The sequence below is a fragment of the Mustela nivalis genome (genome assembly GCF_964662115.1).
Source record: "Mustela nivalis genome assembly, chromosome: 1".
In the NCBI taxonomy this organism is placed as follows: Eukaryota; Metazoa; Chordata; class Mammalia; order Carnivora; family Mustelidae; genus Mustela; species Mustela nivalis.
In genome coordinates this window covers 2,088,300-2,115,936 of record NC_139020.1, presented here as the reverse complement: position 1 = coordinate 2,115,936, position 27,637 = coordinate 2,088,300, and the positions used below count along the sequence as shown (strand labels likewise).

Here is a 27,637-nt window from a genome sequence, read left to right as displayed (position 1 = left end):
CCTTCAGGTGTAGACCGGGGGCTGCCGTGTTCGTCCGCCGGGGCGCTGTGACGAGCCGCTGAGGGGCCCAGCCCGCGAGGCTGAAGCCAGCCAGCAGGAAGCGGGAGGTTCTCCGGTCCCAGCTCGAGGTGTCCGTAGCTGGGGCTTTCCCTCCTTACCCTGCAGACGGCGGTCTTCTCTGTGTCCTCCCGTGAGCTCACACCCCTAAAACCTCTCTGTGTCTCCACATCGTCTCTTAGAATAGGGCACCGGTCAGATCGGATCAGAGCCCGAAGGCCCGAAAGACCTCATTTAATTCAGCCACCCCTTTACAGATATGATTTCCCGGTGCAGTCACATTCAGAGCCACCAAGGGTGAGGATTCTACATGGATTGGGGGGGGGAGCACAGCTCAGTGTATAAGGCCCTGAGGCCGAACGGTCCTATTTCAGTCCGCAGTTGTTATGCTAGCTGACCTGTAATCTTTTCAGATTAAATTTAGGACACAAATTAAAGGTTTATGCCATGAGAGCGTGTCCGAAAAATTAACTTTATGGTCTCCATTTAGATGAGGTTTATCGTTCTGGTAGGTTTTGCGAGGGAGGTACGTGGGGCACATAGGAGGCTCTTTGGAGCCGTGTGTGTGCGTGCGGGCCTTGGCGACGAGGACGAGGACCGGTGGACACAAGCGAAGCAGGAGAGGGCCTCATCCTGCTCCTTGGCAGACGAGTAGACGCTTTTGTACATTAATCCCGGAACCTTTTGATTTTAAGGAGGCCATGGGAGTGGCAATCCAAGGTAAGAAGTCTGAGGCTAATTGATTATTTTCTTATTTTAATGATTTCTAAGATGACTATCAAATAAAGGAACACGATGAAAAATGATACGTTAAAACATAAAAATTTGTTTTTATTCTAACAAAAAATGTAGTAAGAGTAACCCAGACTACTTTGTGGCAGGCCCGGGGTTCAAGGTGGTTTACTTGGGTTCCCTCCTTCGACCTTCGCCACAGCCCACGGTGTTCTCACTTCCACTCCCCAGGCGGCCCGGGGAGGCTCAGGAGGGGTGGCTGTCCTCAGGCGCAGGCGCTCGGCTAGGCGATGGCGTGGCTCTGAGAAGACCCCGGCCAAGGGGCGCTCAGCGCTCATTTCCTGCCCCGGCCCCCACCTCCGACGCTGGCTGCCCGGAAGCGCCGCTGCTCTCAGCAGTGACTTGATATCCTTATGTGCTGTGGGGGAGGTCTCTTTATGTATATGTGCATATACGTATGTGTATATATACAAATGCATATATGTATGTGTACGTGTATATATATACGTATATATATACACAGTCATGATAGCAAAATAAGCAGATGTGTTAATGGCCCACGTCAATTCCCAATGATTTCTTTAAGATCAATGCAAAAGCTATTTGGATAATGGCCTTGCTTTGAGTTTGACGATCCCGCAGTGTAAGAGTTCGACTGGTCTGTATTAAAAGGTTCTTCTTTAGCTTCAGTGTAACGTGGTCGGAGCGCTGATGGACTCTGCTGTCTGTTAACGCTGAGATAAGAGCTGAGGTAAAACTCACCCCGACTCAGAGCGGGCGTCCGCCGTGAGCGAGGGCTGTGCTGCAGACGCGCCGGCCTCTCAGACCTCGTCGTCCTAGCCTGTGAGACGGGGTGGCGCTTGCCTTCCTGCGCGGTTACCGTGAGGCCTGACTCAGGGAAGGCTCGCCAGGCGTCCCGTGTGTCGTGTGTGCACACAGAGTGTCCTGTGTCCATTTTAGCTCCTCCCAGCATCTGGATGCATCGTGAGTTTATTTTGGTGAAGAAGTTCACGTTCACTTCTCGGGGTTTCCTTTTCGGCCGGACGTTCGTGGCTGTCCAGGAAGCAGTGGCCGTGGGTCACATGGTCAGGCTGCGGCTGGTGGATGGGCGCCAGCTCCCTCTCTCCTTAGCTTTGTGGCCTTGAGCGTGTGCTCGGCGTCTCCCAGCTTCGTTCCCTGACCCTCGTTGTCCTCAGGGAAAATCGTGCGCACCGCATGGAGGTGTCGCAGGTGAAGTTAGACTGTGCAGGCCGAGAGCTGGATTTTCTTGAGACGAGTTATTTAGAGGTGTGCGACAATCTTACTTTGTGATGTCATTTACTAAATGTAAAATCGTCTCAAGTTACCAAGTCAGTAAATTCTAGAGCGCATTTTGCCCGTATTCACCTAAGAATGCCGTAACTGGATTTCTTTTTATTCCTGTTGTAGGTGCTGGAGACCAGAACTTATTCACCTCTGTGTATCCGACGCTTTCCCAGCAGCTTCCGAGAGAGCCCATGGAATGGAGAAGGTGGGGCCCGCTCCTTTTGTGGCGTCATCTCCTCGTGGTTTTGTGGACATCTCGGCGCAAGTAACGGGGTGAAAGCTAGAGCCTGAGTTGTGAGGTGTCTTGTAAAGAAACCAAGCTGTCACATAGTCCGTGGGCCTCACGTGTGAGAAGTATGTTGCTTTTCTTACTGAAACATAAGGCGGTGGAAACAACACAGTTCTTCTGAGTTAAAGGCCCGCTTTTATAGGAACAACCTGTGACTCCTCATGGCGCATCAGAGTATCTTTTTTTTTTTTTAAATTTTATTTAAATTCAGTGTAGTTAACACACAGTGTATTATCAGTTCCGGAGGTAGAGGTCAATGATTCATCAGTGGCATCGAGCACCCAGTGCCTGTCCCCTCCCGTGCCCTCCTCAATGCCCGTCCCGGTTACCCCATCCCCCACCCCCGCCCCTCCAGCAACGCTGGTTTGTCTCCTTGAGTTCAGAGTCTGTAGCAGAGGGTCTTAAAGGCACAGACTCCACTTTAGAGCAGAGCACATGGCCTTTACCTACAGTCTCAGCAAGGGCTCCCCTCCCTGGGCTCCTCGGCTCCTTTCTTAAGGGTGAGGAAGTACGTGGAAAAATGTTATTTGTAAATTAGGGGGACGCACCGGACCAGCCATCTTGTTCGTCCTTTTGCCTGTGATTGTTTATCTCATGACTTGTTCGGAGAAGTAGTCCACATTGAATTATCCTATTGGAAAACTTATTTCTGCTAAGATGAGCTGTTATTTCTAGAAAACTGTTTGGAGTTTGACTTCTTAGTAGGGGGGAGTCCGATTTTAGTCGAGGTGCGTGCGCGTCTCCGGTGGTTAGTCCTGCTCGTGGCGTCCCGTTCTTGCTGCATCGTCCTCTGCCCGCCGGGTGCAGCCCGCTACCACGGAGGACTGCTGTGGCTTCCTGGGGTCCGGAGGTGGGAGCCGGTCTCGTGTTTGTGTCCGGTGGCGTGGCAGGAGGCGTGCGGGTGATTCCTGAATTGCGTGTATGGAGCAGACAGCACGTAGGAGAACCGTTTGGCATCTGAGGTGGCCGTACTGTCCGCGAGAGGCGACAGCCCCACGGAGGAGTCCGTGTCCAGGGAGACGGAGGGGTCCGGAGAGGTTTCCGATACGCGGTCTTTAACCCTTCAGAGAGACGAGCGGAGAGTGTGTCCATGAAACAAGACGAGGGCCCATAGGAGACCAGCGGAGCCTGTGGGTCTCGCGTGTGGTCGCCTTCCTGCACCGCCCGAGCCGGAGGACGGGTTGACGAGGCGGGAGGGCGACGCGGTGGAGGCTGGACATCTTCCCTGGAGAGGGACGAGACACGGAGGCCTTGGGAGAGGCGGCTGAGCCCATGCACCCCGCATCCGCGAAGGCGGCTCCTGGAGACGCAGGCGACAGCGCCAGCAGGGACACATCTCACAGGGCCACCTCTGCACCGGCCTGTGGCTCTGGCTATGGACGGACGAGCTTCAGCCCCGTGGATTCAAGGCTCCGCAGGCAGTGGGGAGAAGCACCGTTCTGACGGCGGCCCGTCGGGATTGGAGCAGGTGCAACCAGGCGGCAGAGAGCTGCGCCTCCCTGGTGCTCCCCCGGCGGGGCGGTTGAGAACTCATCGTGGCACAGACCGGACGCCGTCCTGGAGGAGACCGGCCCCGCGGTGCCTTCCTGGTTGGAGCAGGAGGCCTTCTGAGGGACGCCATCCAGAGGGAGGACTCTGTGGTTGTCGGAGAGCCGGGGGTGGGGGGTGTGACACGGGGAGCGGCGAGTCCGGGAGTTGAGAATGTGGGAGGACCAATAGCACAACAGAAAACTGTCACCAGAGCGTGTGCCGGGCTCCAGACCCTGGTGCTGCTGCATTTAGTAGGCGGGCCACGGAGCCGGGGGGCCGGGGCGTGGGCAAGAGACGGGTGGGCAGAGCTGAGCCTGCCGATTCCATCACGGACGCTTGGACATGGTGTCTGACAGGACGGCGTCTGGGGAGGTACCATGGGCTGAGTTGTGGCCACTAGAGCATGTGTCGGTCAGCGGGCTGCGTGTGAGTTCATTCGGAACGAGGACCCCGTGAGGCCATCCCAGAGTAGTGGGGGCCCTGAGTCCGATGACAGGTGTCCCGGGAAGACACAGCCACTTGCCGAGGAGCAGTCGCCTGGACATGGCTGCAGAGAGGGCGTGAGGGGCCCCAAGCAGAGACCGCCCAGGGTGCCGGAGGTAGGAGGGATGAGGAGTGAGTTCTCCCGCCGGCTCTCAGGGGGGCCAACGCTGCCAGCGCCTTGATTTACTGTTTCTGGCCTCCCGAGCGGTGAGAGAATTGATGTTTCTTCTTTCCTTTTTTTTTTTTTTTTTTAAAGGTTTTATTTTAATTATTTATTTATTTATTTATTTATTTATTTATTTGACGGAGATCACAAGTAGGCAGAGAGAGAGGAGGAAGCAGGCTCCCCGCCGAGCAGAGAGCCCGAGCAGAGAGACCCTGGGATCATGACCCAAGCTGAAGGCAGAGGCTTGACCCACTGAGCCACCCGGGCGCCCCTGTTAATATTGTTTTAAGCCTTTGGTTTGTGGTAACTTGTCAGCGTAGCTCTAGGAAAACTGGTACGGGAGGGACCAGAGGCGACTGGGGTAGGCAGCTGGGTGCGTATGAGAGCGAGCGGGAGGGAGAACGGCCTTTTGACGCTGTTTGACGTGTTAGAGCACGTGCCCGTGGCTGTGGTCCGAATGTGCCGTTCGTTGAGTAGACCCCGGACCTGCGCTCCAAGCCGAGATTGTCCTCAGTGCGGCGAACGGCTGTACGGAGGAGAGCATGTCGGGGAGTGAGAAGACGGAGCTGCGGAGCCCTGCCCCCTTATGCAGGGGACGGGGGCCCAGAGCTGCAGACGGGGGTGCAGGGACACCCCGAGACGTGGGCCGCAGCCGGAAGTTTCAGAGCGGAGGATGGGGAACAGGCCGTAGGCAGGATCCGAGCAACGACGGTCAGGGTTTTCCCAGAGGTGAATCGGGCTTGCTGGCGCCCATGGAAAGTCCCGTGGACTGAAAGCAAAACACAGCAAACCAGAGGCCATGTCAGGAAAATAAAAGGAAAGCAGATCTGCGGTCCCGACAACGTGGAAAATGCAGCTGCAGAGCCGGCCCTTCTCAAAGCACTGATGGCAAACCCCTTCCAGCCTCGAGGTGTGCGCTGCTGCACCGCGCAGGCCAAAGGGAGCGCTGAGTCCGCCCCCTCCCTGCCTGTGGGCCTGGGGCCCTGCGGAGGCTGGGCTGACGGCTTTGTCTCTCGGGGGCCTGGGAGCCATGGCGGCCCTGGGGTCTGTGACTTTTGGCCGCTCAGAGCTTCCCTTGTGTCTCCGGAGGGGTGTTCTCACGCTGCGCTCGGTGCTTGCCGTGACCGGCAGGTGGCTGCGAAGTCCAGTGCCGTCACAAGCCTCCCTGCCCTGAGATAGTGAAAGGACCAGCGCCCCAGCAAGGAAGATGCTCCCAGAATTCAGAGGAAGGAAGCAGTTGCCAGCAAACAAGCCGTAAAGATATTTCGCTAAACTTAAGCTGTCGGTCCTTTCAAAAATGAAGTCCAACATTTTAGATGTGGGGAAGAAAGCAGAGGAGGAGGTGTACTTGTCTGGTTCAGGGCGAGGGTAGACGCTTCCTCTGGGCTTTCAAAGAAACATTTAAGTCGATGCATGTTAAAAATAAAAATGTAACCAACAGCAGAATAGAAATAGACGGCGAAACTTTCAAACCAGCAGAGAAAAAGGATGGAAAAAGAAAACTTGATTAGTCTCACAAAGGACAGGGGGAAGGAGCCTGAAAATAGAAAGTACGCAGGTTCAAGCATCAGCGCGATCGCGTTAAATACGGCTAGTTTCAGTGTGTTAGACCCACCAGGTCGGACGAAAAAAATTCTAGAATCTGGCTTAGAGATGTGCCAGAGACACAGTTACTGGAAGTGGAGGATACAAGTGTGGAGGGAGGACTCATGGAGGCGAACGTCTGCTTTAGAAGATACTGAAATAGCCGTGCCGTGGATCAGAGCTCAGCCGCCGGGGGCGCTCTCTGTGTCCCTCCCTTGGGGGGCCGGGGGTGGCGCGAGGCCGAGGGCAGCGGGCTCTCCGTGTTCCTCCCGTAGGAGGTGGCGGGCGGCTCTGTTTTGGGTCATAAAGGTGATCGTAAAAGGATTTGTGTGGTTTAAAGCTTTCGTGTCTTCAAACTGCGCTTTTGACATTTGGGAACCATTTTATTTTTGATGGTGACGTAGAGATTCAGTAATAGAGATATTACTCTGAGTAATACCATTGTTCTCAGCCGTCTGTGTGGTCGCACGTGGCCCTGGTTCAGCAGGATATTGCTGTCACGTGTCACTGAGTAACGCGGAAGTCTCAATGGGGACGGAGCTTTGACACGTAACTACGCGCCATGCTCAGAGAATGTCCGAATCCTTTTGGACAGAGTATTATGATCATAACTCAGGATTAATACCGTATCCGTACTTTTGCATTTGTGGATCTGATTCAATTATTGTTGGGCTCCCCCCCCCTTCTTTCTGTTGACCCTCTGTAGTCATTTTTCTTAGTGACGTTTTAAAAATTGTTCGTAGGTCCTATGGCCGGGCTCCAAAGATGATTCACCTAGAATCTAACTTTGTTCAGTTCAAAGAGGAGCTGCTGCCCAAAGAAGGAAACAAAGCCCTGCTCACCTTCCCGTTCCTTCACATTTACTGGACGGAGTGCTGCGTAAGTATGCGCAGGGCGAGGGGAGGACCGGAAGTGTCTTGGCACAGGGCTGCAAGTCCCCAGTCTAGCTTTCTGTTCAGGCAACTCTGATGTTCCAGATTGACCCTTTGATGGTCTCTGCTTGGTGCCTCTTTTCCCCCTTCCTCCGTCACATGCCCAGTGGCTTTGTTACTCCACGCTTCTGCTCTGGGCCTGTGTGTCGCCTTTTGGGTAGCCACCGGGTACAACTCCCCTGCTGTGTCGCGCGTTCCTGGGACCTCCCTGCCACCACCTGGCCTCTCGGGATTGTTAGTGTTTCCTCTCAGTGGGTTTCCGAACCCCGGCTGTTCATTGTCGTGGTGGCTGCTCGACTTCATTCTCCCCGTGGGTCTCTGCTGGTTCTTGGGCTTTCTGAGGCCAGGGACCGCCCCGCTTCCTTGCTGTGGTGCCCCCAGAGCAGGCCCTCCACGGCCACACATCCAGGGACCTTACTTGTACTGTGTTGTCGCGTGTTTATGAACCCAGACAGAGGCTTGTCACTCTTGACAGAGTTCTGTTGTGCGCTGAGAGACGGTACTGGGGTCATTCCTTCCTGTCGTAGTGGTGCCCGGTGTACACAGATCATTGTGTGTCATGATCCACCCCGGAATCTGAGTGTGCAGAAACAATGTGGCGTGATGTAGAGAAAGAACTGGAAGCTTACTCCTGGACCTTTTTGCCTTCGTGGATTTTGCTTTGTACCTTTCCCAGTCGTGTCTGCCACACGTGGTGGGCTCACACCCGCAGCGTGGCCACACATGGGGCACGTTGTCTGCCAGGGAGCTCGGCGGAGGTCAGCACCCAGGGCTTCTGTCGGGGTTCAGGCACGTGGACACCCTCTGCCTGGCTCGTATCAAAACTCTAGACTCCTGGAGGGAGAGCAGGCGTTCGGCAGAAGCCGTAGTGTTTATGCAAAGAGCTGGTGCCCAGTGAGGGTCTCTTGTCACGTGGTGGCGAGAACCCTGCCACCATCCATGTTCCCAGGCCTCAGCCAGGGGCCCACCCCGTGACCAGGCCCAGGCACAGCCGTCCTAGGCCTGCGGTGCTAACGGCTTCTGTCTGCGGCCGGGATGTCAGGTTTGGTGTGTGGCCAAGCTTTCTCTGGGCTATGGGCACTGTTTCCCCTTGCATCTGACAAGTCATCTTGGTGGGCCACGGTAAGACCTGGGCTTAACCTGCTCCTGGTCCAGCTTTCCCACATAGATGGAGCAGCAGCGGTGAGTGTCCTGGGCCAGTCTTGAGAGGGCAGCAGCCAGCTCCCCAACACTGCTCCGCGGGGTTCTCCTCTGGGAAGGAGCTTGCGTGGTTTTCTGTGCCTTTTAACGCTTTGCCGTCTGTTGTCCTTACTGTGATCTCAGCGTGTCCCAGATTCAGAGTGAGAGTCACTTCTGACCGGCCCTTGGGTCCTTTTCAGGGACTTCTCTAACTCAGGCACTGCAGGATATCCTGGGCTCTTGCGCCTGTGCCGCCCTCGTCCTGGAGTCGCCTCCTCTTCCCAGAGCCGCCACCCTGGCGCTTCGGGCTGTAGGAGCCGCCCGCCCTTCGGGAGCCGCGCTGAGGCCGTGTGTCTCGGGGACCGGGGCTTGATCCTGTGCCTCTGATTGGAGTGTCAGTCCCCCAGGCTCTGTGCTGTGCGCCGTCCCGGTCCGGGCTGGCCTTGGCCCTGGCTTCGGACGGCATCACCGCGGCTGTTTCCTGCTCAGTCCCCAACCCGCACATCTGTGGTCTGTGTCGCGGCTCTTGCTCTGCGGCCAGGACAGAGTTGCGAAGGCCGCGGGGCGAACGGTCCGCAGCCCTGTCTGGAGGCCAGGCCACCCTCGGCCCCGGGCTTTTCGTGGTTCTCCCCGGCTCCTGCTCGGGTCCTTCCCCGTGCGAATGTCAGTAGCAAGTTCCTGAGCTCCAGACGGAATTTTCCGGGCTTTCGGTAGGGACCACATTGAGCTTATGAATTCTCATGCACAGAGACGACGTCTTGCTGGTGTGGAGACGTTCGGACCCCGAGCGAGGGAGACCTGTCTCTCTGTGCACGTCTGTGTCCTTCTGGAGTGTTTTAGGGGTGCGCGTCCTCACCGCAGAGTTTACGTGTTTCTGCTCAAGTTTATTTCTCTGCGCTGTCCTTTAGTCACTCGTGTCCGCGTGGGGCTCTCTCTCATCTTCTCTTCCGGTTGGCTCTTGTGTGTGTGTGAAGGCTGTGGGTTTCTTTCGTGTCAGCCTTGCACGTTCTCTGCTCGAGTTCGTGTTATCGCTGGCTCTCCCTGCCGCAGGGTCCCGGGCTTCGCTGCGTTTCCCGTCATGTCAGCTCTTCGTTCTCTGTTCTGGCGTCCGGTCGTCTGCTCTGTTTGAACCGTGCTGAAACAGCGCTGGACATGGTGGGCTTCGTTGCCTTGTGCTGACCTCTGTGGGGGCGCCCGCGGGGTGTGCCCGGCGGAGGGGTACGTGCACGAGCTTGGGAGGGGGCCCAGCCCCTCCTGTTTCCTCCAGGATCTTTGTTAGGAGTACCTTCTAGAATTCTGTTGGAAAGGCTTTTTCAGACTCTGGAGATAATGGTATGGGTTTTCCCCACTTAAATTTAGTGATATGTTGGATTATATGAATGTGTTTCTTAACAAGAACCAGACTTGCATTCCTGTTATACATTCCACTTGGTCAGATTACTAGTTTTTTAATGTGGTATTGGTTGTCTGTTCACTTAATTTAGGATTTTTTTCCATCTATGGCCACAAGTGATTGGTCTGTAACGTTTTTCATATTGTTTCTGTCAGGTTCAGATGTCAATATTATATATGCTTCATAAATATAACTGGGAAGTTTTCATTTATTTCGTGATTTTGGAGACAGTTTATGCAGCCCTACAACAGTCTGGTCTCCAGGGTTTGATGGGATTCTCCTGTGAAACCGTCTGGACCTGGTACCTTCTTACAGGACGGTTCCTTGATCACTTTCTATGCCCCTTTCATGGAAATGAGTCTCTTACAGCCCTCCGTCAGTTTTGCTAAACTGTATTTTTCTTAGAAATTATACATTTCAGTTTAAGTTATAAAATTTAGTTTCGTGAAGGTGTGCACAGGGTTTTTTATTCACTCTTAACATACGCTCTGTGGCAGCAGTTGCTTCACTGCAGTTTTGTACTTCTCCCCTTTCTTCTTGGATAAATTAGCTAATCGTCGTTTGTGGACTCTTTCTCCCCCGAGAACCAGGGTTTTTACTTCTGACGTACTGTCCCCTTCTTTCTTCCTTCCTTCCTCTTGCTTTCTTAAGGGTTACTTTGCTCTTTTTCTTTCTTTCTTTCTTTTTTTTTTTTTTTTTTTGAGTTGGAATACATTTGTTTTCATTTTAAATGTAAATGATACAGGTCTTTAGAGATAGGAATTGAAATCCCAGTGTTATTTTTCAGCAAGTCTCTGCTCTGAGTCTGTAATGCCCTTTTCACCCAACGGTTTAACATGAAATTTGTTTAATTTCGAGAAAGAAATTCTTTAAAATTTGTTTTTTAAAATTCCTAGTTTTACTGCATTGTGATTAGGATGTTGTGTGGAATACTTCTGCTTTATGAAACTTCCCTTTCCTCTGTGACCTGAGAAAGGACCAGACGTTGTGGATGTTCTGTGTGTGTTCCAGAACTTTCTTGCTCTGCTTTTTAGATTGTAATGCTAGATACAGAGCCCTAAGGGCGCCCCTACCCACCCGTTGGGTCACGCATTCATATCTTAATGATTTGTTCACTGGACCTGTCTGTGGCCCACGGTGTGTGTGAGAGTCTGCACTTACTGGTGTGTTCGTGCTCCTCGGGTCGTCTGTAGTTGTGTTTTGTGTGAATAGTTCACGTATCTAATGTGCGTTGCTGTTCTGTTACAGCTTTTCTGGAGTGAAATAGGTCATTTTAAAGAATGGTTTCTGAGTAGAGTGTGTCCTGTTTAGGAAGCCTTGTCTGTCTGAAGGAGGTAATTGGTTTTCTCCTATATTTCTCTCAGTAATTTTTGAATTTGTGTTTTACATTTGGATCCGTGTAGATTCAGTTATTTTTGTGTGTGGCAGGTGGTGTGGAGCATTAAGGTCTAATTTTATAGTCTTAATTGGGTAGCACATTGGCCTAACATCATTTCATAATTGTCTCTTTTCTACTTTCTGAAAATTTCACCTTTATTTTAAACCAGTATTATGTACGCATTACATTCTGTGATCATTGTCTGTTCTGTGCCAGGACTAGACTTGTAATTATTACATCTTTATCATATGTATTGATGTGTCTTGTTTTAAAATACATCCCTTGGTTAGTATACATTTTTTTCTTCTGTATAAACTTCAGAGTCAAATTGTTAGGTGTACAGTTATTATTTTCCAAAAACGATTGTATCTGCACTTTGTAGACCCCATTCTCTTCTCTCTGTGGCAGTGACCTTCCTCCACGGAGAGGCCTGGTCAGTGTTTCCTCTGGTTGAATCCAAGTGGGCTTCTGGGAGGAAGGGCATCATGACTTTGGAGACCAAGTCGTAAAAGGTGATACATCTTCTCCGGGGCCCTCTGGGGATGTGTGCTCTCAGAGCCCAGCTGCCATTCTGGGAGGAAGTCGAGTGCCTGCCTGGGAAGGTCGCCTGGGGCCATGCAGCCCCGGTCGCAGCAGATCCTGGCCGGCAAGCCGCTGGCAGCGGACACACCACGGCCTTCTTGCGCCCAGTGCCGCAGCAGGTGCGGCAGGCGAGCTGTGTGCCCGGTCCTGTCTGGGCCGTAGGTCGGTGAGCAGAGTGAACATTCCTGACCACTGCATGTTGTAGCGGTTTGTCCCAGAGCCACATAGAACAGGAGCAACCGTTGAGAAGAGAAAGGGAAAGATGGGAGGTGTTTTGATTGGGATCGCCTTGAATAAGTTGGGGATTCATGTGGGGAGAACTTTAATAGTCACAGATCGTCCTGTCGAGGAACGTGGTCTCTCCATTCTTTACGCCTTTTTGATGCCCATAGTAATGTGCGCTTTTTTCATAGAAGTCTTGTATTTTTAGTGCTAGATATACTTTTGTAGACACTATGGATGAGGGGTTTTCCCCCTTAAAGTTACACTTTCTAATGGGAAGCCTGTGTTTTGTTGTCGTTTCGCTTTAGTTTTGATCATTCTTAATGAAAGTTCTCTGGGGCAAGCAGATAACACTGGGGATTTTAGAATTAAAAGTAAAACTGCATTAGGCTAGTAGTTGCTTTCAGGTTTCTAGGGCATGTCTGCAGCATCGCCTCCTTCCTTCAGCTGGGGCTGGGCGAGAGCACCTTTGTGTCCCTGCACTGGTCTTGTCACAGATCCGAAAGTACCGTGTTCCTGTTTTTGCTTTGAACAGTTGCGTTGTGGAGATCAGAGGTAGGAACGGGGGCCCCTTAGTTACCCCTGCCAGGCTCTGGTTAGAGTGGTGAGAGTTGTCCCAGCGTCTGTGAGTCTGAGCGTCTGAAGCGGCCTCGACTTTTACGAACTGTTTTGCTGGATATAGAATTCTGGACTGGCAGTTCGTTCTTTCTCTCCAGCAGGTAAAAGATGCTCCTCCAACTGTCTTGGTTTACATTGTGACCCAGGAGGAGTCTTTTGTTCTTGTCTTTGTTACTTTGTATTTAAAGTGTCCTCCCCCGCCCCCCTTCAGGGAGTAATGATGTTTTTCCTTGTCACTGGCTTTGAACCGTCTGTGATACGCCTTGCTGTACTTCCCTTCCTGTTTCTTGTGCCTCCTGTGTTTCAGGCTTTGTGGGTTTGTAGTTCTGGTTTAGGTTTGAAACATTTTTGGTCCTTCTTTCTTCAGATACTTGTTGTGTTCCTCTTCCCTTCCTCCCCTCTCCTCTGGGGCTTCAGTTACTCACATCTTAGGCTCTGGAAGTCCCACAGCTCAGTGACACTGTGTTGCTGGCTTCTCAGTCTTCCTCTGTTTCATTTGGGTGATTTCTGCTTCTGTATCTTCAGGTTACCTAATCGTTTCTTCTGCGGTGTCTAATCTGCTCTTAATTCCTCCCACTCAGTGTATTTGGCATTTTAGACATCGTGGTTTTCATTTCCAGAAGAATCATAAGGGATTTTACCTTTTAAAAATATCTTCCATGTCTCTGCTTCATGTCAGTTTTTCCTCCATTGGAATCTTCTTGAACACTCAGAATGTGGTCACAGTATTTTCTGGTTTTGTCTACTAATGCTACTATCTCTGTCATTACTGTGTCTCGTCTGTTGATAGAATTTTCTACTCATCATGGATCATATGGTCTTTGCCTGCCTGGCAGTTTTTATGGGATGCCAAGCACCATGAGTTTTTCGTTCGGTGCTTATGTTTTTGTGATCCTTGAAAATTTGCGCTTTGTGTCATTAAATTACTTAAGTCTGATCATTTTGGGTATCACTTTTATGATCTGTGGATCTGAAACTGTGGTCAATCCAAGACTAATTATTCCTTCCTTCCTGGGTTCTCCACCCAGTGCCCTGTGGCTTTGGAGGTTTCCAGCCTCCCCCGATCCCAGCCTGTGTGGGTGTTGAGTCCTGTCTGGGTGGGTCTCTGCCTGGCTTTGGGTCTTATACTTGTGGGCCGGTCTGCCCCCTCCTGAGCACCCCAGGGGACCCTCCGAGCTCTGACCTCCAGTGAAGTCAACTATCCTTGGCTCCCAGGGCCCTGTGCTCTGTCTGCTCAGTGCAGGGGACCTGCCAGGCGTGACCTCAGTGCCCCTTGCGGCACCGTGGGCTGGGAGCTCCACGCAGTTGCCTGTCACTGGCAGGGCTCTCCTCACCTGCTTCTGTGTTTCGGGAGCTTCAGGTGGTTATGTCAGTCTGCCTCCTGCCTCGGCCATCGCCACACAGGGGGCGGTCGCCCTGTTTGTTGGTTCATGTCTGTAGACACCCACTGACTTCTGGTTTGGGGAGTGTAAGCCTTTCCTATCAGCATTGATTGTAACGCTCATGTTGTCCACATTTGGCTTCTGTGTCCCTTTGACGTGTCCTCCTTTTCTGAGCTCTCCCTAACGCGAGACGGGCCAGGTCAGCCTGTCCTTGCTCTGCGTGAGCCCTGGGAGCGCAGGTTTGTTTTAGTGCGGGATCGAATGGCGAAGCAAGCCCCACAGTAGACGGGCTCTTGGTTCCGGCCCGTGCGGCAGCGCAGCTGGGGAGTCCGTGGACGTGTGCACGTGCTGTCTGCTCACGCACATTTACGTTTATTCCGCTCTAGGTGTCTGTGCAAATGCACACACGTCACCAGTCCGATTCCAGTCCCTGCACCACAGGGAGACTCTCGTGTCCTCCTGGTCCGCCTTTGACTTCTCTGTGGTGAAGGGGCGCTCACTGTGCTCCGTAGGTCTGCTGTCAGGGACCCTTCTGCCACTGCTGTTGCGCCGCCCCGCCCCGCCCCCGGCTCGGCGCCCCCTCCCCGCCTTGGGGCTCCGCATTGGATCACTTCCCCGCTCACCTCGGCTGATCCACAACACCCCAGAGAAGGTCACCCCAACAGGTGTTCGCCCTGTTTGCCCCCTCGGCCTCTGACACCTCACACCAGCCCCCAGGCCTTCATCCTCTCACTTGGCGCTTCCACACCTTGTGTCCTGATGCCCTTCTTGCCCTGGGTGGCTCTGGTGCCCCGGCAGGGCCGCTCCCCGCCTTGGCGCCCTCCATCGCTGCCGGTGGGCACCTGCTGACCTCCTCTGCCGGTGGCTTTGTTTCCTGGAGACGCGCGCCCTCAGCCCCACCGGCTCAGCTTGGGCTCTTCTCAAGAGTCACTGGGTCTCTGCTAACGTCCATGGTTTTGTCACTGTCACGTGAGGGCCTACGTGACATGCGAACTTGGGGGACTCTGCCTTGCTGTTGCTCTGCCAGGTCTCTGCCGCAACCAGAGCGTTCCCAAGAGGGGGGCTGGTGTCTGCACGGGGTGGCAGCCCCTCCCTGGCTTGGAGAGCTGGGAGCCGGGCCTGGGGCCCGGCAGAGGGCGCTTGGCACCAGCCCTGGGGCCGGCCTTCTGGGGCTTCTCTGCTCCTTCGGGCTCCCTGACCCTGGGCCCTGTGGTGGGATTTTAAAGACCCCGCTGGGGTCTGTGGCCTCTGGTTTCACTCTGTAGGCCTGATGCACGTGGGCCCCAGAGCTCCACAGGGCGGTGGTGTGGAGAGGTAGAGGCAGCCCGTACACAGGGGGCAGCTCACAGGAAATCCGTCTTCAAAAGGTGGTTTCCCCTTGTTTTTTCAGCGGAAGATCTTTCCAGGTTTTATTTTTATTATTATATATATACGTGTGTGTGTGTGTGTGTGTGTGTGTGTCTACACACACACACACACACACACACACACACACACACATATATATTTTAAATTTAAACTGAGGATATAGCAGTTTTAAAAATCAGACTAAAAATTAAAAGTACTGGGCATGGAATTGGAGATTCTCCTTCATGGATTGATCCCATTAGCATGTTCAGGACTAAAAAATCCAGAGAAGACATGGGCAGGATAACAAGGGATCTTTCTATTAAAATAAAGTTGGGGGGATACATTTTAAACAGTAGCTATGAATGGTAGTTTGCAAGGCTTTTAAATGTCTGATTTGGGTATGAATTAAGTGTCTTGGCTTTAGATTTTCCCTCCAGATCTGCTAAGTAGATTATCCTGGAGCATAGGGGCAGTTGTCTACGTGGCCGAGAGCAGGGAGATGCTCTGTCTTCCACTTCTCTCTTGGTGGTCGGAGGTAGGCTCCTGGGCTTTTGTGCAGGCTGCTGTGTGGGACGCTGAGTCCGAAGTGACATTGACTTTTGAGGACCAGGATGGTTCCCCCTTCAGCCCTTGTGGATTACGGTAGTTCCTCAGAAGCCCTAGCCAGTCCTCTTTCCTTGCCCCTGTTGTGGCCTGCGAGTGGCCCTCGCATTGGAGTGGTTCTGGGGGGCCGCAGAGGACACTGCCCAGGGGTAGGTAGCCTGGGCTTCCTGCAGAGGCGCGGCCTCGCCCCGTCGCACCGTGCCGTGCCCGGCTGCAGTTAAGGTTTCTTGGGCGCGAGGCCTCTGGCCAAGCAGACCTGGGTTTTCCAGTCCCAGTTTGCCCAGCGGACTGTGTTGCTGTGGCCAGTTTACCGAGCTCGCTCTCGGTCTCCTCCTCTAGGACATGGGAGCTGTCTTGCCTCAGTGCCACCGGGCCTGCCCAGAGCGCCCCCAGCGCCCCACGCTAAAGTGCCGTGGCCGATGTATTCTCTGTTAGACACATTGCACTGTTAGATGGAAGGGCATTCATTAACTTTCCTTCACGGTGACTTACTTATTTTTAGGATACTGAAGTGTATAAAGCCACAGTCAAAGACGACCTTACCAAGTGGCAGAATATTCTGAAAGCTCATAGCTCCGTGGACTGGCTCATAGTGGTCGTTGAAAATGATGCCAAGAAAAAAAACAAAACCAACATCCTTCCCCGAACTTCCATTGTGGACAAAATAAGGAATGATTTTTGTAATAAACAGAGTGACAGGTAAGTGTATCTTTAACTTTACCCCACTGGCTGCTCCCTGGGCGCTGGGCCTTTTCTCCCTCTGCGTGGGAGCTCAGCCTCCGTGAGCGGTGGTGGTGGGCCTGACGCTTCAGCTCGGTGGGTACAGGGTGCTGGGGAGAGGCCGGGTGCCCTGCTCTGGCGGGTGACGTGTTGTCCATCCTAACCGCCCCCCAAGCCCCATGCGCTGCCTGGGTGACCGCGGCGGGAGATACCGCACGGCGGGTCCCCCCTTGAGGAGCCGGCGTGCACGTCCGTGTAGCTGGGCCTTTGGGAAGTCCCGCGACCCTTGTCTGCAGCAGGGCTCCCCACACGCCTTTAGTGAGGGGGCCCCATGTTGTCCTCGGTCACCTTAACGCCTCTTACGAGTTCCTCAGAACCAGAATTCTGAAGTGCTGATTTCATCTTGAGACTCTGTAAGAGGGAACCCCGAAACTTGGGCGGCTGCATTACTGCACACCTTCCTTTCCCCTTGCTTCACTGCACACCTTCCTTTCCCCTTGCTTCACTGCACACCTTCCTTTCCCCTTGCTTCTCTGTGGAGCCTGTTCTGTCTTCCGGGGAGCTCACTGCCGTGTCAGCAGTTCTGGGCCTTGCCGTGCACACAGCAGTCTTCCCGGAGCCCGGGGCTTTAGTCTGTAGGTCCTAAGCCAGTGCCTTGACTCCTCCGGGGCCCGGGGTGCAGCACTCAGCCTGGTCCCGCTCTGGTCCAGTGTGGCCTCCTGGAGAGACGTAGCATGGTTTCACCCCCGCTCCCCACACCTGTGGCACCCTGGTGGCTGGTGCTGAGTTTGACCAGAGATGGGAGCAGGGGGCGAGGCTACGAGGAGAAGGTCCCCTTGGAGCTCGTGGGCGGGGTGTGGCCAGAGCCCTGGTGTGCGGCCAGGAGAGCCCCCGACGCTGCGGCCGCGTCCTGTGTTGTCAGGCCGCCCAGTAAGCTGACAGGTCTTCTCTGAAGGAGCCTTCCTGGGCTTTCTTTCCACGTTCCAGCCAGTTCTGGATCCAGAGTCATGTTCGAACTTGCTTTCTTTATATAAAGCATAACGTGAGCCTGCCTAAAGCATAATAAATATGAGATTGTTGAGTTTCTGGTTTATCTGCAAGGAATTTCATGCCATCTGGACTTGGGGGGACTTTTTCCTAAGGCCTCTTATTCATAAATGAGTTATCGCCAAGGAATCAGTTTACATTTCAGCAAGATGCCCCGTGACCAAGTGTCCTTCCCTGTGTGGTTCGGGTATGCCGGCCCACTTGTTCTGGAAAGAGGAGCAGGCTGCGGGGCGGGTGTGGGCAGCGTGGGGCCGTGGGCGGTGGGGAACGCTGACTGACGGCCAGACCAAGCAGCCTCTCCGTCTCATTTCTTTGGGATTTGACTAAGTACGTAAATTGGTACTAAAGGGGCATATTCGTCTAAACCTGTGACATGTTCAGATTAGAGGATTTTTTTTCAAAGTACTCGTTGATTTATTTTTAAGTCTGCGTTACCATTTTATCTGATTGCTTAAGGTGTGCTCCTGCTGAGCCCACTGAAATCTAGCTTGTTTTTAATGACTCTTCCTTTATACATGGAATCTAACTTACCAAGTTTTTAACATTTCATCTCAATCTATAAACGTGACTTCCAGCATTTGGATTTTCATTAATTTGCAAGCTACCTTTAACATATCTGTACTTTTTAAAATAAAATCTGTATTTTTTAAAATAAAGAGCTGGGTCAGATTTTCATACGTACGAATTTGATAACCCGGTACTGACAGCTGTTTGATTAGCCAGTGTGATTTCCGGCCTTTGGAAACATTGGCATACTTGGCCCTGCAGCAGCCTGCTGTTTTCTTTATCGTTTGTGGTTAGAAACAGTGCGTGTTCATGGTAGGAAAAGGCAGTAAGCCAAATTAAACTAGATCTTAACTCTTCATATTTGGTACTTATTTTTCAAACCTTTTCTTTTTATGCATGCACAGGTGCACGGAGCATGTGTGCCCACAGCATACTGTGTGGCATGTTTTGTACTTGCTTTGCACCTAATACATTGTAAAAATGTTCCCACGACCAATGGATGTGTTTCTCCGCCATTACCATCAATGAGTGTGTGACAGTCCCTAGTGGTGACGCCCTAGCTGTTTATCCCGTCCTCTGCTGGACGACACGTCACCGCTGAGGATGAATGGCGTCGTAAACATCTTTCGAACTTGGATGTTGTGTACATCCTTTGTTCTTCTCTTAGATCCATCCCTAAAAGGAAGATTGCTTGGCTGAAGGTTTTGTGCACTTTTCAGGCTTTTGGTGAGTGTTGCTGTCCATGTTGTACCTGACCCGTGAGCTGCCGGTGGTCCCCTGACTGGCGGGGACCGGACTCCTGGGAGCGGCTGCCCTGGGTGCCAGGCCACCAGTGCACTCTGGGGGGGCCCTTCTCGACACTGGGTGCCCCCCAGTCTGAGCAGCTCTTTTGGGCTCTCCTTTCCAAGTGAACCGTCCAAACTTAATGAGAATTTTTGAAGCATAGTTCTTTTTTGTTATAGAAAGGTCTAGAAACAGTGAAAGTTGAAGGGCACAATAAGGGCTGGAGAACTTAATCTGTGGTAAGCAGCAGTTCCCGGGACACAGAGACTGTCTCTGGTTGGGGTTCGTGGCCGTTTCCTCCCCTCCCCCGTCTGGATTCAGGGGAGAATTCTGGGATAAATGCCGATGGTTCACAGCCTTGAGAAGGGCTTCAGGATACAAGGCTGGCCTGACAGACTCCAGCAGACCCTGTAGTGAGGAAACGCGTGTTGGTCGTCTGGGGCTGTCACAGTGAGCTGGTGGGATCCCTCTGTTTTCAGGGGAAGAACCAGTACCGTGGGGGCAGGATGTCTGGAATGCCAGCCGGTTACCGACTTTTAGATCATCTTCTTGGTACTAATTATTCCTGGTGGATCATCCAGACTCTAGTGATGTCACATTTTTTTCTGCTGATTTGTAACTCTGGAGACTGAGCCCTTCCCCCAAAGGGCCTGATGCGCCACCAAGACTTAGAATCTGCCCATTTGCTCCTTGCTGGTGATTAAGGTGACGCACTCACTGAGGAAAGATATGGAAGCTTCTAGCACCAGTATTTTAAAATTACTTTTGAGTCCATGTTTAATCATTTTCTCTGTAAATTATTACTATCAAGGATCAAGAGATCTAGCTTTTCCAGTGTGTTAGATGGACACATTGTTTCTTCCAAATCTCCTGGAAACTTGTAATTTTATGCCTTTGATGTTTCCACACCACGGATGGTCTTTTTTTTTTTTCTTTTTCCCTCTTTTTAAGCAGCCTCCGTGCCCAACCTGGGGCTCAAACTCACCACCCTGAGCTCGAGTTGCATGCTCTGCTGACGGAGCTGGCCAGCCGCCCTCTTTTTGTAGTGAAACTGTATCATAGCCACATGTTATAGTCTTTAAGTTTCACTTATGAATTCTTTGTGGGACCTGCCTGTGTGCTCAGGGTCTCGGGTCTGGGGAGAGCGGGACCCACAGAGAGGATGTGTCTGCAGCATGACACTTGCTGGTGGGAGTGGGACCACACCAGGGCCCGGGGGCCGAGCAGCGGGGGCCAGGTTCCAGCAGGCCGTGTGTCAGCCGAGCCGGGTTTGGAGGGATGAGTAGGAACGGGCTAGATAAAGGGAGGAGAGCCTGGGAAGTTGGGTGGGCTCGGCCAGGAATAGCAGGAGCAGAGTGGACAGCGAGGTTGGGTCCGTGCCGTGCCGACCCTCCTGAGCCGCGCCCGTAACTGAGCTCTGTCCTGTCAGCTTCCGGGGGCCAGAGTGGTGTTTGAGGAGGGCAGCCCATGTGCGGTTTGGGGACTGCTGGGGACGTGGTCGCCTTGCTCTCCCGGGAGCCCTGGAGGCCGGGTGTGAGACCGACTCGTCCTCCGTCCCTTCCGGCCGCCCGTCCTTCTGCGGTGGTGACGGCGCGTGGGGTGTTAAGCCAGCTTCTGATGAAGCCTCTGCCCAGTCTGGTTTCTCACCGCCCGCCTGATGTTAGTCACCAGCCGGGGAGGAAGGATGTGGGGGAGGGCGGCAGTTGGCACCGCAGGGAAATAGTAGCAGCTGGACCACGTGCTGTGCTTGGACAGGATTTTCCAGACAGTCCGTTCGTGTCTCCGCAGGTGTGTCGTGCTCTCCGACCCCCTGAAGGACTCTTCTCGAACTCAGGAATCCTGGAATGCCTTCCTGACCAAACTCAGGACTTCGCTTCTTATGTCTTTTACCAAAAACCTCGGCAAGTTTGAGGACGACATGAGGACCTTGAGGGAGAAGAGGACCGAGCCAGGCTGGAGCTTCTGCGACTATTTCATGGTCCAGGTGTGTGGCGGCGGGTAGAATGTGACCGTGTCCTGTTCCTGCTCCTGTCCTGGTCGGTGAGCCGGGTGTTCGGGGGTAATTCTTCCTGGCGTAGTTTTTAAAACCCAAGGGACAGGACACAGTCGCTAACAGACATTTCCGTGTGCAGGCTCTCGAGCGGGTGGGAGGTGGTCCCCCCGGTGCCCCTCGCTGCAGTCAGCTCTCCTGCGGCCTCCGAGCTCGGCATCTGGCCTCCTGTGAGAGGGCCGTGGCCTCGGAGTAGTAGTGCTGACTTGCTGGGCCTTCCAGGGTCTCTACTGTGAAGGTGGCTGAGGCTGAGGAGGCTGGCAGTGGTGACAGTCCTGAGGACAGCGGTGCCTGCCCCCGGCATGACCCCGGCAGTAGGCCGTGACTTCCCAGCAGCATTTATCGCCTTGTCGTTTTGTTTCATAGTCCCGGGTTCCAATAAAGGACAGTCATAAGCTACTTTCTGGGGGACCTTGCTGACACTGCAAAGGGTGACAGGAACGTTGCCGTTAGGTTTCCTGGTTCTTGTTCGCCATATTTTGACAGAAGAAAAACCCTGATTTTCGTATTTAAATTCCACCTGTGTGTACATTATTGAAGAAATAATGCACTTTGAACAAATAAAAGACCCATTTTGATTAGAAATCCTGGTGCTTAACTCTGACTCTGTTGCTTATGTCTTAGTGGTATCTTGGCGACCTGTGCACGTAAGGGAGTCGCACCCGCCGGCTACTCAGGGTGGGATTGACCCATTACAGACCTTTCGGCCGGCCCCGTCCCTTCACCTTTCAGGCTCATTCAGCGTGGTTCCTAAGAGCTACAGACAAGGACGGGGGAATCCAAGTGAACGCAGCCGTGCGGGGTGGGGATCTGAGAAATGGAGATGTGCGCGTGTGAGGGTTACATGCGCGTGTGTTTCCGCGCTCTGTCCTCCGCCGGGCCAGGAAAGAACCACTTCTCAGTCATGTAAGCACACGTAGTGCCAAGATCTTGGTTTCTAAATTCCATTCTTTTTTTTTTTTCCTTCCTATTTGAGAGAGACCACATGAGCAGGGTTGGGGGATGGAGGCAGAGGGAGAGAGAGAGAGACAGACCCCCTGCTGAGCAGGGAGCCCGATGCGGGGCTCCATCCCAGGACCCTGGGATCATGACCTGAGCTGAAGGCAGAGGCTTAACTTACTGAGCCCTCCAGGCACCTCTAAACCCCATCCTTAATAATGAGTGCCAGGGATCTTTCTAGAAGTGGTTGTTTCCAGGGCTGGGGCGGGGAAAATACAAGATGGACCAGGATTAAAACTTCCCAGAATATTAAGCAAGATGGAGAATGGAGGTCCATCAGAAGGATGTTGGCACCACCTAAAGGAGGCTCCTAATGGCCAAGCTGGAACAGTTTGTTTAACACAATAACCACAGAGCTGGATTCTAGCCCGTGGAGCACAGTTCACATCTGCGAGCCCTCGTACTCGACATGGCTGGTTAGATCAGTAGACGGAGAAGGTTCCCCCCTTGCACACAGATGCACGCTAGTTAGCAAGGGCCGTGCCAGCGACCGAGGGTGCCTGCTCGTGTCCCTGCTGCTCAGGGGCCGAGGATGGTTCCAGGGCTCACGGTGGCTTTTTCCTACCTCCCTTCGGCCTCCCCTTTGGGCATTTATCGTTGCTAACACCGTGGGGTCACGGAATTGAGGTTTCCTGAGTGGAATGAGTGAAGAGTTACTTTCGGTGCTGCATGCCTTTCCTCTGTTGTCATCTTTAAGAGCAGCACATCGTTTCAAAAAGTTGATTGACATTTTTGGTTTCTAAAAAACTTCTGTTTGGGGGACCAGGAAGAACTTGCCTTCGTATTCGAGATGCTGCAGCAGTTCGAGGACGCCCTGGTACAGTACGACGAGCTGGACGCCCTGTTCTCTCAGTATGTCGTCAACTTCGGCGCTGGGGGTGAGTAGCGCGCTGCTGGACGCAGGTCCTCTTCTAGAAGCAAATTCGCTTTTACATGGTCTGGAAGCTGCCGTGATTTATTTGGCTAAGGATTACATCACTTTCACTATTTTGTGCAAGGGCTATAGGACACATCCTCACGGCTCAAATAGGAAACGAGGTGAGAACTCAGAACTAGTCGCTTCTACCCGTAGAGGCATTTGAAGCAGGAAGAGCATTGCGAAGAAGGTGTTGTTCAGGTACAAAGAATCTTTTCTACTACGTGTGGCTGGCTAGTTACACGTCCGCCTCTGGGCCTCCTTGCTAGTAAGAGTCGGAGTCTTGTGCCTCCGTTGACAGGCTGTCTTTGGAACACGTGAGGCTCACGGCAGAGTTCTAAATGGCACCGTTGTCGTGGGCGTTCATCTTCCTTTTACAGTTTCACACTCTCAGAAGTACAGATGTAGCACAGGGAAGCCCTACGCAGAGAAAGACTTCATCATAATCGTTCGCAGTGGGTTTTGGGTGCTGCCTGATTTGATGGACGTGGCGTCCTCTCCTGTAGACGTCTGTCTGCAGCTTGCTGTTCGTACCGACAGCCCGTCGTGGCGTCGTTCCAACTTGACGGATCAGGGCTTCAGGTGCTTTCACTCGTAGCTGCATCGTGCTTCCCGGTGTGGATTCCTTAGGGTTAATCCGGCCATCCCTTGCTGCCACCACAGTGTGGAAAGAGACGTCTTTGTGGGGTGATCTTTCTGATAGGGCCCTGCTACGGCCTGTGAAGAAAGGAGTGATCTCAGGGAACCGTGGTTTCTGCTAGAAGACCCGTGGGAGGGTGAGGCGCTGGGACAGGCAGCTCGGGCTCCATCTCTACTCTAGAAGTGACAGAAATGAGGACGAACGGCTCCGACTGGTTTTCTCTCCAGACCAGGTTCCAGGAAGTTCAGATTTGCATCTCTTACTTTGTGTCTTACTTATGTCTACAAATGTAGACATAACCAGGGCAAAGTATTTACTCATTAAACTTGAAAAATGTGGCAAGGGGTGAAATTATATTTTGCATCTCCGTACTGCACGTGTTTAGATGTCTTATATGTTTCTTATGTCATATTTTGCATAATTTCTTTGTTCTCTCGGTTTTAACATCTGGGACAAATTACAATCCAAAGGTAAGCTGGGCCGACATTTGGCAGCTGGATGCTAAGATTGTTTGTTTTTGTGTGTTCCTTTAACGGATGTTTACTAAGAGTCCCGTATGACCCGGTGCTGTTCTGAATGTGGTAGGTAACAGAACCTTGTGTGAAAGGGGACACAGGTGTAGAAAAAACACGCCCGGTAGTTGTGATGAGCGTAGGGCTCAGAAGGCGTTGCGGGTGCAGGGCAGAGTGTGGTGGTAGGTGCCAGGCGATCGTAGCGTGGTCTGGGAGGCTCTCCGAGAAGGTGGCATTGACACAGACGCCTGAGTGAAATGGGAGAGGGAGCCAGGAGAACGCTGGGCAGAGGGGCCTGTTGGCGGAGGTGTTGTGAGGGCTGGGGTGGGCACCCCCGAGTGTGGCCTTGAGCGGCTCCAAGTAGAAGTCCCAATCAGTAAGCTGTTTGCACCGGAGGTGTTCAGTAACACCAATGTGCCAATATCGAGTGGCTTCCTGGTGGCAGTGCAGCACGAGGGGGTGTGATGGCTGTCTTTTGGAGTGAGAGAAGTAGACTAAATTTTTGCTCTATGGCTTGAATGACTAGTTATCGTGGGCTCTTACGCTTCCTTTAAGGCCATGTTTGAGTCTGGGGCTGTAAGTTTGAATCGGGGTGCCTCACTGGACATTGTTGATGAGCAGGAATGTTCCCTTCTGCTCCCGCTACTACTTCTTCCCGTGCCTGCTGTCCTTTTCTCCAGGAGAGGATTCAGGCCGCTGCAGGGCTGAGACAGAGACAGGTGTGGGGCTTCCGTAGGGAGGAGAAGGGTAGGGGCCATATAGAGCATCACGCACCCGTGAACCGACTGCGCCCGGGTACCCAGGCAGGAGCAGCTGGCACAGTGCGCTCCTGCCCAGGCCTGGCACTTTCTGCCGAGCCCATTGAGCACGGAGCCCGAGGCCTCCCTGCCCTCCTAGCCCAACAGTCTGCAGCTGCCCACCTGGTCACGATCCGCTGGGCATGGTACGGCGCCGCGCCTTGCGGCCCAGGTCACGTGGCCTTGCGCCCATTACCAGTTGCCGCGGGCTGGGTGGGAGTGCCCGTGGGAACTACCCCGCAGGAGCTCTCACAGCCCCGAGCGGGAATGGCCGGAAGGTGAGGTCATCTGTAGCCCGCGCCTTTCATACCCTGTGCTTGTCTAGACGGCGCCAACTGGCTGACATTTTTCTGCGAGCCGGTGAGGAGCTGGAACGGGCTGATCCTCCGGAAGCCCATCGACATGGAGAAGCGCGAGCTGATCCAGAGGCAGGAGGCCACGCTGCTGGACCTGCGCAGCTACCTGTTCTCTCGCCAGTGCACCCTGCTGCTCTTCCTGCAGAGGCCGTGGGAGGTGGCCCAGCGCGCCCTGGAGCTGCTGCACAGCTGCGTGCAGGAGCTCAAGCTCTTGGAGGTGAGTCTCCCCCGCTTGCCTGCCTCTCCCCTGTTCAGAGGCACACTTGGGACTCGGGGCCGGGCGCTGAGCTGCTCGCACTGCAGGAAGGAGCTCTTCTCTGAGTCCCGTTGATCGTAGAGTTACTCTCTCCGCTGATTAATCACGCTAGTGTCATTTCTGCTCTCAGCGTGGGGGAGTCCAGACTGGCCCAGGGCTGGACTCATAGATCAGGTTCTTTGTGGAAGTTTTGGGGAGAACTTGGGTTTATCCTCCAGGAAGATGCTCCCCTGCCGCACATGCAGCCTGAGGCCCTGGAGGCAGACCTTCATCTGCTTTTGGAGCGGCCTTTTGGCTTTGCATGTGGACACATGGGTAACAGCTGGGCACGTGGGCATTACTAGCACGGAGGTTCGGGAGGGTTCCCGACGGGCGCGTGTATGAATGAAATCCGCAAGTGAGGCCGGACACTGTGACAGTGGCAGAGCGGGGTCTTTAGTGATCGGTCCCTGCCAGGGCTCCTGCGCTCATGGAGTCACGCGATCTAGCAAAGTACGGGAACGTCCATGATGGTCTGCTCTGGGCGGGGGTGGGGGTCTCCCGTTAATTGTTCACTGACCTCTCTGCCAGAGGTCTCAGGGTTCACAGACACCCCCACCTCACCCCACCCCGTTCCCAGGTTTGGAGCGAGGGGAGCGGTCTGAGTCCATTTTTCCAAAGGGGGTGGCAGGCCTGGAAGCGGTGCGGTGACTCACCCAGCCCCGTGACCGGTCTCGGGGTCGGGCTGCACCCTGGACGGGCTCATGTTTTCTCTGCCGTGCTGCTGCCGGCGCGCCCGAGGGGTGCGGGTTAGAAGGTCCGAGCACAGCTATACCGTGTTTGCCGAACCCGGGTGGAGCCGTCTTCCCTGACCGGGTAACCTCCGTGCTCTGTGCCCTAGAGTGCTGAGGGACAGGCTCAGCGCTGAGTTCGGTAGAAATGTCGTTTTACCCAAACAAAGAGAAATTACTTCAGTTAATTTCCAAAGGAGAAATGCCTAGCCTAGCTGAGCCGCAAACTTACGAGTGTAGGAATTTGTGTCCAACTATTTGTCTGGCCAGGATACTTGACGAAGCAGACGAGGGAAGGATTCTGCACCTCGGAAGGATGCTCTGTGGCTCTGTCACTGTGTAGACCTGGACAGTCTGCTTTGGTCACTCCTATCCGGCCGTGCAGAGCCGGGGCCCGCGAGGGCAGGGCTGCCCGTGTCCATGGGCCTAGACATTTGCCTGGCATTTTGTCATCTTGGCATGTGGGGCAGAAGTAGGGTGTCCGGGGGGAGTCCCAGGTGGGTCACCGGCAGCACCTTCAGACTAGGGTGGCCCCGGGCGGGTCCATTCGGAGGCACTGTCCTGCAGCCCGGGGTTCGGGTGGTGGTGCAGGGCCTGCCCCTTCGTGCTGGGCCGCGCCGGTCACAGCACGTTAGACTCAGAGTTAGACTTCGTCTGAAATTCTTCCTCTTGCCCCTCATGAAGTTCCTGGTCCCAGTGTAGCCACCAGCTTGCGGACAGGAGAGGAAGTCTTGCCCGGGTGACCGGTGTCGCCGTGTGGGACCCCGGAACCAGCCGGGCCCCTGCCACCACCTCCTGCCGCTCTGCCAAGCGTTCTGGAAGCTGGGGGGAGGGGCCTAGGGCGGCTGTGGATGCGTTTCCTACAGCTCCCCGGACCTGCGAGGCCTCTGGGGACCTAGGGGAGGAGTGGGGAGGCCTCTGATGCCTTCTCACAGGCATCCTCGTCCTCTTGGGGATCCCTTGTCACTCTGGCATGTCCAGATGGGGCAGGCAGGCTGCGTGGGGACACACGTGGTGTTCCACTCATTCGTGGCCGAGCAGCACACACCGCGGACTCTCCTGCCCGCCTTGGCTTCTCTCCTGAGCTGCCTGCCGCCTCTGGCCACATAGGAGTGCGTGGACATGGGTCATTGCTGCCCCGTCGACTGGCTGGGGAAAGCCCCAGGTCGGCGTGTGAGCGTGATGCAGCCCCAGGTCCAGGCTGACGGCCTCTGTGCAGACGCCCCCTGGGGCCTTGCCCACCCTTTGCGTTGTGGGATGAACTTCACGCCCGGGGCAGTAGTCTCTCCCCGGGTGCTGTGCTTTGCTGAGGGCAGTGGTCACTGTCCCCTGGACCATTCCCTGAGAGGGGGCTGCTGCCCACGGAGTCACGTGGATGGTACCGTGCACCTTTCCAGTTTACTGTGTCCGCCCGAGATGTGTTGAACAAAGCTGAGTTCAGGTGAGGACACACTACCTGGTGTTTGCTCTCTCTGGCTCCATCCTGATGACCAGCTTCT

General features: G+C 53.9%; 1 protein-coding gene across 4 annotated transcripts in view; it reads left to right on the top strand.

The window, feature by feature from the left end:
• The window catches only part of TRAPPC10 (trafficking protein particle complex subunit 10), a 77,109-nt gene that overhangs the window by 17,859 nt on the left and 31,613 nt on the right, over window positions 1-27,637 (top strand). For 2 of the 4 annotated variants that reach the window (XM_082720407.1, XM_082720405.1), the window contains exons 2-7: window positions 2,218-2,299; window positions 6,890-7,025; window positions 16,288-16,484; window positions 20,631-20,826; window positions 22,658-22,769; window positions 25,082-25,329. In XM_082720407.1, the coding sequence (XP_082576533.1) occupies window positions 2,218-2,299; window positions 6,890-7,025; window positions 16,288-16,484; window positions 20,631-20,826; window positions 22,658-22,769; window positions 25,082-25,329 (971 nt within the window). Of the gene's footprint in view, window positions 1-2,217; window positions 2,449-6,889; window positions 7,026-16,287; window positions 16,485-20,630; window positions 20,827-22,657; window positions 22,770-25,081; window positions 25,330-27,637 lie in introns of all 4 variants that reach the window. The other 2 variants (XM_082720406.1, XM_082720408.1) reach the window with 2 other exon arrangements.